The sequence below is a fragment of the Callorhinus ursinus genome, unplaced genomic scaffold, assembly GCF_003265705.2.
Source record: "Callorhinus ursinus isolate GAN/ISIS: 27379988/994484 unplaced genomic scaffold, GSC_fseal_2.0 scaffold543, whole genome shotgun sequence".
Taxonomy (NCBI): domain Eukaryota; kingdom Metazoa; phylum Chordata; class Mammalia; order Carnivora; family Otariidae; genus Callorhinus; species Callorhinus ursinus.
Window position 1 is genome coordinate 8,173 of NW_027397598.1, and position 11,054 is coordinate 19,226.

Consider the following 11,054-nt stretch of genomic DNA (forward strand, 5'->3'; position numbering starts at 1 on the left):
GACTAAGTCCACGGGGTCTTCTTGCCCCATCTTTCCCTGACCGCTCATGGTAAGTGCCCCACCCCACCCCTTGCCTGTTCGGGCCTATGCTTTCAGGTTTAATGGGTCAAGATGAGTTTTTCTCTTTCAGCAAATGAATCATGATGATAAACGGTGTTGGTAACGAGAGGCGTCTCATGGTCATCTCCCTCCTCCCTCTTTGGCTCTTCTCTCTAGACTGTGCTCGTCCCTGGTGAAGGTGCTCTGAGGACGCACGGACATGGTTGCTGGCTACCCTGTAGTGGGACCCCGGCTGAGGTGGTGTCTCCTGTGTTTCCTAACACGCCACCCATCCAAGGGAGGCCAAGCAGAGCCTCATGGGTTGGAGCCATGGGCCGGGTCTCGCTGTGGGAGGTTGGATGACAGGAGGCTCATAGGGAGGGACTTCTAAGGAAGGGTGTGGGGGGGGCGCCTCTGGGAAGGGTGGACTAGGCAGAAACTTCTGGGAAGGGAATGGGGTGGGGAGACCTTCTGGGAAGGGTAGGGGAAGTTCTTTTTTTTTTTTAAGATTTTATTTATTTATTTGACAGAGAGAGACACAGCGAGAGGGAACACAAGCAGGGGGAGTGGGAGAGGGAGAAGCAGGCTTCCCACGGAGCAGGGAGCCCGACGCGGGGCTCGATCCCAGGACCCCGGGATCATGACCCGAGCTGAGGGCAGACACTCAACCGACTGAGCCACCCAGGCGCCCCAATAGGGGGAGTTCTGATCATAGCTTGAGAGGGCGGATTTGAAGGGATAGCAGATGTGGTAGGAGGGGAAAGCTCCAGGGTGCGTCCAGTGCTGGGGAAGAAGGGGGCTACTGGCAGACTACTACAGGGGCAGGACGGGATGGGTGGGGCCTTCACAGAGTGGGAAGCGGATGGAGCACATACACACGGCCAGACACTTGCTCAGATAGCGTTAGTATCGCCGAGACCACGGAAAACACAAGTCTCCTGTGAAAATGAACTGCCTCCTTGAGCACCCATGGCCCACTAGGAGGGGTCTACCCATAGGCATCTGCCATTGTGGGAGGAGGCCGCGGCCTGTGCAGGCCCCAGAAAAAGCCCTTGATTCCCCAAAAGATGGTGCCCACTTGAGAGGAATTGGAGTTGGCGATGGGCATGGGTTGGTGGGACTTCCTAGGTGTGGTTCCAGATGGTAAACAGGATTATGTGGATGAACATCTGTTAATTTAGAAGTTATCTATTTTAAGGTGACCTGAAACAATGTTTATTTGTTTATTGTATGATGTGAAGCTTGCTTTAAAATTAATGTACGGGCTTTAAAATTAATAGGGCTCTGTGCTCAGCACAGAGTCTGCTTAAGACTTTCCCTGGGGCGCCGGGGTGGCTCAGTCGTTAAGCATCTGCCTTCAGCTCAGGTCATGGTCCCAGGGTCCTGGGATCGAGCCCCGCATCGGGCTCCCTGCTCCGCGGGAAGCCTGCTTCTCCCTCTCCCACTCCCCCTGCCTGTGTTCCCTCTCTCTCTGTGTCTCTCTCTGTCAAATAAATGAATAAAGTCTTAAAAAAAAAAAAAAGACTCTCTTTCCCTCTCCTTCTGCCCCTCCCTGACCTCACATGGGCGCGTCCTCTCTAAAAAAAAAGTCAAAAACAAAGCTGATGCCGCAAGGAGGAGTGTTTGGGTCCACTGATCTAGGGCACAGTGTGTGTCCAGCCCACTGTCCTCACAAGGAGACCTGGCCCCTCCTGCCATGGGAGGGGCAGAAGGAGAGGGAGAGAAGCAGATTCCCCACTGAGCAGGGAGCCCGATGTGGGGCTTGACTACCTGATCCCGAGATCATGACCCGAGCCGAATCAAGTCAGGTGCCCAACTGTCTGAGCCACCAGGTGCCCCTTGGGTATGACCATTCTTGTACATGTACTTGTTTCGAGTAACTGTTTTCAATTCTTTGGTGTATGTATCTGGAGTGGTGACTAAAGCTTTAGCAAGATCCCTTTAACTGTGTGGGGCAAACAGAGCATGGAGGGGAGGACGTGGTGGGGGGAAGCCAGTTCAGTTGAGAGGCTAGAGCTATGACGAGAAGAACAAAGATGGTAGCAGTGGAAGAGTGAGGGGTGGCCAGATGGTGAACCCCAGATGAAGATCACGGGGGCCCCCTTGGTTTCCGCTCTGCGCACCTAGAGGGATGGAGTTACCACTGAGTGATATGGGAAGTGGCTGGAGGGGTAGGTGGCATTGAGCCCATGAAGTCTAAGCTGTCCGGAGACTTCTGGGTGGGACCCAAGGGGCAGTTAGCCATGGGAATCAGGAGCTGAGGGTGACGTGACTGTGGTGTAAGGGCTGGCCAAAGTGGAGGGGAGGCAAGGGCATGTCCTTAAGGCAGGGAGAGCCAAACAGGTATGAGGGATGAACAGCAGTCTTGTGGGTGGAGATGGAACTTCTTGGGAATGTGTGCCCACTCTTCTAGTGACTCTGGGTTTGGGCCTGGGTCCCCCTTAACCCTGGGCACTAATGGGATCCTGCCTGTTCTGCCCCCTCCCCTGAATCTGTTCAAAGCAAGGATGGAGAGATGATCTAGGCCTGGCTGGACAGGCGTGTCCCTGTCTTAAGGACCTATGACCTTTGAGGACATGGTCATGGCCTTAACCAGGAAGAAGTGGGGGCAGTTGGAGCTTGCCCAGAGGACCCTGTACTGGGAAGTGAAGCTGGAGAGGCTTTAGAACCCCACACTGCTGGGCGAGGCCAAGCTCTGTCCCTCCCTTCCATTTGTGCCTAAAATTCAACACTATTACGTGTAGCAATCACTTGCTCTTGGTCATTGCTGTGTGCAGAGTATTTCACTGCATGCACAGCCAGTGTAATTATCCACACCGCTGTTGGTGGGTGTATCAGTAAGTGCCCAGTCAGGAAGCAGACGCCGTACAGTATTTTGAACAGGGTAAATTTGATATAAGAAGTTATTAACTATAGGGGTGCCTGGGTGGCTCAGACGGTTGAGCATCTGACTCTTGATTTTAGCTCAGGTCATGGTCTCAGGGTTGTGAGATGGAGCCCCACATCTGACTCCGTGCTCAGCAGATAGATTTAGAAATAAATCATTTTTTAAAAAATTTTTTTTTGACAGAGACAGCAATGCATCCCCTAGAAAAAAATCTTCTTAAAAAAGTTATTGACTATAGGGACGCCTGGGTGGCTCAGTTGGTTAAGCGGCTGCCTTTGGCTCAGGTCACGATCCCAGGGTCCTGGAATCGAGTCCCACATCGGGCTCCCTGCTCAGCGGGGAGCCTCCTTCTCCCTCTGCCTGCCGCTCCCCCTGCTTGTGCTCTCTCCCTCTCTGACGAATAAAATCTTAAAAATAAATAAATAAAATTTATTAACTATAATAGGGCAGTAACTCTTTTAAAATCCTAGGGCTGAGAGAGTGCCCAAAGTAAGAATAAACCTTCAAGTGGGAGCTCTCTCAAGGTTGGGGTTCAGACTTTGTTGGGGAACGGGTGTTTGCAGCATACTGGGTGGCCGAGAAATTCTCTGGGTTGCCCAAGCCCAGCAGGAAACACCTTGGTGTGGCGGTGGGCTGAGGCAATAGGGAGGTACACAGAGGGAGTTAAGGTGCGCCTGCAGGTCCGAGGCCTACAGCATGCAGTATCTGTTGCAAGAGACATTGGGAAGCTGCTTGCCAGCAGGGTACCTTGGGGTACATGGTATCCACATCTGAGGGTACCCTGGTGAGGTGGTTACTAGGTTGAGCCAGCCAAAAAGAATGCCTACTTTGGGCAGAGTCTTCCACATGCACTGCTGTGGTAGCCGGTAGAAGAGAAACAGGATGGCACCCTGTAGTTTCCCTCCAGTGCCCTCTCCTGACAAAGCTTAATATGTTGACTGCAAAGGAGAAGCGACTACAAGGTCCAGCCCATTAATGCAGACGGGTAATGACATGGAGCGGAGAGGCAATACATTGGTAACTGCAGTGGGCTTGGGCTGTTTTCTGATTTTTTCACTTTTATAGATAGTTGCTCTAAATGCTTCTGTACATGTCTTCTGGCGCTCAAAAGCATTCATTTCTTAAGATCTTATTTATTTGAACGAGAGAGAGACAGAGTGATGGAGGGAGCTGCAGGAAGAGCAGAGGGAGAGGGACAAGCTGACTGTGCTGAGCGCAGAGCCTGACCGTGGGGCTCAATCTCACAACCCTGAGATCATGACCTGAGCTGAAACAAGCATTCATTTTTGCTGGGTGCATGCCCAGGAGTGGAAATGCTGAGTAAGAGTATACATAGATTTAGCTGTGGCAGATACTGCCAAGGTTTTCCAAAGTCATTATTTGCTTCATTTATTTTTTTAAATTTTTTATTTATTTGCTAGAGAGAGACACAGCGAGAGAGGGAACACAAGCAGGGGGAGTGGGAGAGGGAGAAGCAGGCTTCCCGCTGAGCAGGGAGCCCGATGCGGGGCTCGATCCCAGGACCCTGGGACCATGACCTGAGCCGAAGGCAGACGCTTAACGACTGAGCCATCCAGGTGCCCCTCATTTCTTACTTCTAAAAATTTTATTGAAAAACACTATCACCATTTTATTCCACACTCCCAATTCATCACTGGATGCAGATCAGTTTTATATTTTTGGCCATGAGCAGTACTAAATCCATTAATAATACATGGTTGTATTGAGTTTTCTATGCTGTTTAACAAATTGCCACAAACTTAGTGGCTTAAAACATCAATTTATTAGCTCACCGTTCTGCAGGTCAGACATCTGGGAGACATTGGGTTGTCCGCACATAGTATCACAAAGCTGAAATCAAGACGTTGGCTGGGCTAGGCTCTTATCTGGAAGACCTGGGAATTAACTGCTTCCAAGCCCTTTCAAGTTGTTGGCAGATTGCAATACTTTGTGGTTGTAAGACTGAGGTCTCTGTTTCTTTGCTGGCTGTTAGCAAGGGGTTGTTCTTACCTTCCAGAGGCCACAGTGTGACTCCCTCTGTCTTCAAAGCCTGCAGTGGTGCATCAAATCTTTCTTATGCTTCAACTTTTTTTTTTTTTTAAGGATTTTATTTATTTTATTTGAGACAGAGAAAGAGAGAGGAAGAGAGAGAGAGCATGAGCAGGGAGACAGGCAGAGGAGGGAGCCTGATGGGGTGAGCAGGGAGCCCGATGTGGGGCTCGATCCCAGGACCCTGGGATTGTGACTTGAGCCGAAGGCAGACGCTTAACCAGCTGAGCCACCCAGGCGTCCCTAAAAAATATTTTCTGTTGGAGAACTGCTTGGTGTTGTGGGGGGAGGGGAAGACTTGGAATTGGCTCAAGGAACCCAGTGTTGTTTTAAGGCAAAAGGGAAACAAAAGTCCCATGCTCTGTAGATGCAACAATCCTACTTTGGGAGACTTACTCTAAGGGAAATAAGCAGAGTTGCATCCCAAGGGTATGCTTGGGAGTGTGCATCACTGGTGATGCACTGGGTACCATGGGGGTGAACAATGAACTATCTGGGCTTGGTAGGAAATGACACTGCTGGATGGAAAACGGAATTTTTACCCAGGCATTAAAATACATTTTTAATAACCGGGAAATGAGTGAGAAGAGCATGATATATACAGTAGCTCCACAAGATTTATAAAACGCCCCCACGTGTGACTCCTGGAAGAGTCACTGACACGAGACAGTGGAACTCAGGGTCATTCCCCTTACCTGTGCTCTCTTGTATATTTCAAATTAGTCCAAGTGATCACAAACTACTTTTAAATCACATGGCCCCAGTGACATCCGTTTGTGTACCCTTCCTCAGTGGCCACCCTTTTTCATCCATACTTGCGAAGGAAGTCCCCTTAGGGTCCACTCAAGCTGAGACTCAAGAGCTCAAAGGCCAAGGAGTCCAAGGAATGACATGGTGGCCGAGGAACAAAGGCGGCCAGGAGGCCAGGACTGCTGGCCCTTCTTGTGGGTCCAGCTGCCAGGCAGGAGTGGCACTGCTGATGTTCTGACCAGCAGAAAGCAGAGATCAGAATTCCTATGCAGAAACTTCCCATTATAAAAGTGGAATTTTTAAAAATCTCAAATGTGGAGGGTCGTTAAGTTTTCCATCCGCCTGCAAACAGAAGCAAAGCATGCTCTTCTGAGCTTTCAGCACCTTCCACACCAAGACATCAGGCCCAGAAGCTTCAGGAAGGGTGGAAAGGGGCAGTTTCTGAGCATCCACCTGGGGCCACTAAGGTCCCAGGGGTAGCGAGAGTCCTTAGCCTGTCAGCCTGCATCAGGTCACAGCTGGGGATCTCAGAGCTTGGAAGTCACCAGGCTTAGGCCGCGGGTTCCAAGCCAGGCCCCACCAGGCAGCTTCTTTTACTTACACCCAGGTGGCTGTTTTGGGGAGACTGAAATGGGGCAGGGGACCCTCCTGGAAACTCTGATTCACAGAGGCTGAGCAGCCCTGGGACGGCTGGAACCAGAGCCCCGGGAACTGTGTCCAGGCCCTGGAGGCTCCAAGGCCCCCAAGATGAGGCCGCCTTCTCGAGCCACTCACGGGGCTTCAGGCCGGTGGCTCTTCCTGTGGATAACCAGCTGGGACTTCCAGTCGAAGCCACGGCCGCAGTCTCCACAGAAGTGGCGCCGCTGACCCGCATGGCTCTTGCGGTGGATGACCAGCTGCGACTTCCAGCTAAAGCTGCGCCCACACTCCTCACACGCATAGTTCCGGGGCCCTGGGAGCACGCGCCGGGGGTACCGGGGTGTGCCTGGCTCCTGGGAACCCTGTGGCAGCTTCTGAGCACCCCCGACGGCCAGTGCCGGGGCCCGTGTACCCTGCCCATCTGCATGCGTCCGGTGGTGGATGACAAAGACTGATTTCCAGTCAAATCCTCGGCCACACAGCTCACAGGTGTAAGGCTTCCTCCTCGGGGCACCAGGCTCCAGCTCTGTTCCCAGCATTGCCCTGGCAGACACAGGGGCCCCAGACGGGCCCTCCCAGGTGACAGACCCCGGGCCCCGGGGTGGCTGGGCCTCTGGGCAGTGGGGCGGACCCTCGCAGTGACTCTCCCTCTCCTCTCCTGGGGGAAGGAGAGGTGGCAGTCCCAGATAGCCCAGTGCCCTTGACATTGGCCCACCCTCTCCCGCCAGGTGTGTGGGGGCGAATAAGCCCCCACCCCACCAGAGAACAGGTGGTTCAGGTCGCATGGAGAAGCACTCACCCGGGTGGAGGTTTCTTCTACCCTCTGTCCCTGTACACATGGCCCCCGGCCCCGACTCAGCCCGTGCCTCCGGCGGGGGGGCTGGTATCCCTGCTGGGGTGAGGGACAGTCAGGTAGCGGTCCTGGCATGGGGGCAGGTGAGGGGCTCTTGCATACTAGGGGCAGGGTGGGGGCCCTGGTAGGTGACACGGTGCCCCCAGGTAACGAGCGCGAACTTGGGTAAGCACTGGGAGACGTGCACAGGGAAGGGCCGGGCAGTGAGCCCTACAGCCAGTGGTATGCAGACACCAAAGGAGGGGTCATGGCTGGTCCTCACCCAGGGAGACCACCGTGCCATACTTCTCCAGCATTGCGTCCCAGTACAGTTCCTTCTGTGACGGGTCCAGTAGCCCCCATTCCTCCTGTGGGGATGTGGCCCATCACCCTTGGTGCCTGTCCACCCCCCATCCTCTGCCCTGCCCTGCAGTGACCTACCCTGCCTGTGTCTCCCGGTCACAACCTTACTAATTACTTGAGGAAGCAGGCAGATTACCTAAGGCTCTTTTGCTTGATAAAGATGAAGATGAAAAGGGTGTGTGAAGGTTGGGAAACAGGACAGAGAGGAGCTGTCTTCCAGCTCACTGGGGGGATGCTGTTAGCACCTGTCCCCCTCAGAAGCCCCACTCCCATAGTCTAGCCAGACAGACTGGAGCTGAGAACCCCTTGATGGGTTCTGGGGGAAGCGTGGGGGGGGGGCGGGGCCCGGTATGACTGTCCCCACCTCCTTGCCTTGAACAGTGTGCTGCATTGAGAGCAAAAGGCCTGCGGACCCAAGGGGATCCAGCCACCTCTCCCCAAGCCTCTGGTTACAAAAGTAACAGAGATCCACCTTGCGGGAGCCGCTGAAGGCCATCAGCATTCCTAGATGTGGGGACCTGGCTGTGGGAAGGTTGAGGGCAGGAGAACTCACATTAGGAGGTGCAGCCAAGCATCTCAGGGTTCAGATGATGTGTGTGGGTGGGGCGGTGGGCTGGCTCCTGCCTGTTGCCAGAGGGTGAGCTCTGGTGGTCGAAGCAGGACCCTTGTGGACTTTACCAGGGGATGCACTCCCTGTCCCTGGCTTCTGCTCTCCTTGCCTCCCAAAATCCCATCATCTGGGGCTTTGCTGGGGTGGGAAAAATAATCCTGACAGACAAACCACTGGAGATCCAGGCACAGGGAGGAGACAGCCACGTGAAGCCACAGCTGGAATGCTGTTGGCTGGAGATCAGGTGGCTTTGGAGGCTGTGGCCTGCCCACCCAGCTGTTTCCCACTGTGCCATCAGACTGTGGAGAGAGCCCGGAAGAATTTTTTAGCCTCCAAGCACATCTCAACCAGCTCTTCCACCGGGAACGCTCCCCAGTGGAGTGGCTTAGGAGAAAAATTGCTGGGAGAGGGACAGGAGTCCCGCTGTCCACACTCAGGAACCAAGCACTCCAGGTAGCAGGGGCCTCAGTGGAGCCTCCATGCCTCGCTGGCCACAATCCAGGACTGGCTGGGCTTTGAGGAAAGCCCCAGGAAAGAGGAGGCTGCAGGTTGTGGCTTAGCTATCTCCATCCTGATCTCTGGTGGGCTAGGGAGGCCAGACGGTTGTGTGGTGCTCAGGCTTTCTTGCCAAGGTTCATCATCTTGACCCCTCCGCACATGCACGTGAGAGTTCAAATCCCCAAGCACCCGTTTAAGACTGCTGAGTGCTTCAAAATCCCCAATTTCTCTGTAAATGAGGAAGCCAACCCCTACCAGGCCCACTCACTCCAAACCAGATTGCATGGCCTGAGGCCCAAATTTCTCCCAATTTTAGAGAGACCACCAGCTTGTCCCTGTCCTACAGGATCTGCAGGAGGAGCCTGACACCAACTCCATTTCTGGGCAGCAAAAAGCACAAAAGCTGCTAGCCAAGAAGCCTGAAAAACTGACAGAGCAGAGTGGCCACCAAGGACACACTCCTCCTACTGGGTGCCTGTACCTCCCTCCTGGGGCTGCTTACCTGAATCCTGGGTGGGTGGAAGGACATGGAGGCTGGTTCCCGGTGTCCAGGGCGCCCCTCGTGGGACTGGGCTGGATCTGGGGGGTTGGAAGGTGCTAGGAAATGAGGCAGATGAGGGTCAGGTGCCGCTCCTGTGAGCCATGGCAGGTGAGCTGGTATTGGTGCCGCAGCCTTGGCCTTCCTCTGCCAGGAGGCAGGAGGCTACTGTGTGTGCCAGTCACACGGCAGGCAGCCCACCAGTCCTTTCCTCCTGCCTCCTGCGGACCCAGCTCTGCAGTCTGCAGTCCTTCCTGAGTCTGGGGACATTCACATTCCCTCCGGGAGCCCCCCAGACCTTGTGTGGCTCCCACTCTCACCCATCTCCTGCCCATCAGCATCTGGCTCCTCCTTCACACTGCAGCTAAGCTGGGCAGACTTCTCCACGGGGGTGTCCTGTGAGGCCTCCGCAGAGGTTGCCCTGAGGAGCTCCACTGTCCCTGAAGGGTGGGAGCTCCCCAAAGACTCCTCCGTCTTCTGTGCTGCCGGGAGCACCACTTGCTTCAGGACATGGGCTGTGATCTGAAGGGAAGAGGAAAGTCATAGGGGCTCCAGTTTGGCTCCTGACCCTCCAAGAAGTCAACGTTGGCCACACTCACCCAGCCCAGCAGCTGCCCAGGGTCATGCTGCAGGCCCTCGACCAGGGCTACGGCCTCCTCAGGGCTGCCGGGCCGCTGGGCCCGCACCCAGGCCTGAATCTCGGGAGGCAGCGTGCCCAGGAACTGCTCCAGCACCAGCAGCTCCAGCATCTGCTCCTTGGAGTGCGCCTCGGGCCGCAGCCACTGGCGGCACAGCTCCCGGAGCCGGGCCAGGGCCTCACGGGGACCTGCCACCTCCTGGTAGCAGAATCCCCGGAAGCGCAGGCGCGCTGCCTCAGGCTGGTCCAGGATAGCCACGGGGTCCACAGAGGGCAGGCGTGGGGGGGCCAGTGGGGATGGCATTGTTGTACCGGGTGTCTTCTTGCAGCCAACAAGAGGGACCTGCAGGAAAGGAGGCGTCAGGGTGCGGGCAGACAGGCCCAGCCCGGGGGGCTGAGGCTGGTTGAGGGAGGACCCTGGCCCAGGGATGCCTGAGGCTGGGAACGCTTCGTGGAGGTGTCACAGGAGCTGGCCGCTGACAGTAACTGTGGGCCGGAGGAAGCCTTGTGGACGGACGCTTGGGAGGCAAGTTGTCCAGTGGAGCTTCCGCGAGACTGCAGGGGGTGATGAAGAGGTAGGCAAAAGGAGTCATCGCGGGCTTCCAGGGTCTGACTCATGAGCCAGGGAAAGTGACAGGCGGAGGCCGAGGGACAGGCGGCCAGGGACTGGGTGAGGCCATCACCCCTGGTGAGCCGGGGCAGCGAAGGTGGGAAGAGGCAGCAGCGGGACACGGGGCCATGCTGGGCTACGGCGGGGTGCGCGTCCCCACGATCTCCAGGACGTCGGGACACGCTGACTCAAGTGGGCCCCCGCGGGGCCGGCTAGAAGCAGGACGCACGCCCGAGCCATGGGCCGAGGAAGGGGCTGTGTGGACTCCAAGACGCCGTGCTCGCCGAGCAGCGCGAGCTGCGACCGACGCACACCGCCCGAACCAAGCACGTGAAAAGCGAAACGAAACAGAACAAAGCCACGAGTTGCGGGCGCTGGGCCCCGACCGTCAGGAGGGTCTGGCAGGGAGCAAGGCCACCTGCGGGGCCCGTCAGACCAGCTAGACCCGGCCTGAGCCCCCGGAGTCCGTCTCCCAAGCGGGAGGGGACAGAGGCGGGCTCGCCAGGGGACAGGGAACGCCGGGCTGGGGCGGGGGGGGCCGGGCCGAGGCCAGGAGCTGGAGCGCGCGGGGCGCGTCGGGGGGGAGGCGGGACAGGGAACGC

The 11,054-nt window shown here is 56.0% G+C and overlaps 1 protein-coding gene and 1 long non-coding RNA gene across 6 annotated transcripts in view; one reads left to right on the forward strand and one right to left on the reverse strand.

The window, feature by feature from the left end:
• Window positions 1-5,510: 5,510 nt before the first annotated feature.
• Window positions 5,511-11,054, reverse strand: part of LOC112819073 (zinc finger protein 446-like) — a 6,182-nt gene continuing 638 nt past the window's right edge. Inside the window, exons 1-6 of one of the 5 annotated variants that reach the window (XM_025866106.2) lie at window positions 10,682-11,037; window positions 9,805-10,185; window positions 9,526-9,727; window positions 9,170-9,264; window positions 7,164-7,256; window positions 5,511-7,022 (exon numbers count right to left, since the gene is read on the reverse strand). In XM_025866106.2, the coding sequence (XP_025721891.1) occupies window positions 6,276-7,022; window positions 7,164-7,256; window positions 9,170-9,264; window positions 9,526-9,727; window positions 9,805-10,146 (1,479 nt within the window). In that variant the 5' untranslated portion in view covers window positions 10,147-10,185; window positions 10,682-11,037 and the 3' untranslated portion in view covers window positions 5,511-6,275. Of the gene's footprint in view, window positions 7,023-7,163; window positions 7,257-7,479; window positions 7,565-9,169; window positions 9,265-9,525; window positions 9,728-9,804; window positions 10,186-10,681; window positions 11,038-11,054 lie in introns of those variants that run through there. The other 4 variants (XM_025866108.2, XM_025866107.2, XM_025866105.2 and 1 more) reach the window with 4 other exon arrangements.
• Window positions 10,902-11,054, forward strand: part of LOC141372056 (uncharacterized) — a 1,916-nt gene continuing 1,763 nt past the window's right edge. The window contains exon 1 of the long non-coding RNA XR_012377380.1: window positions 10,902-11,038. This is a non-coding gene — a long non-coding RNA (uncharacterized lncRNA). The remainder of the gene's footprint in view (window positions 11,039-11,054) is intronic.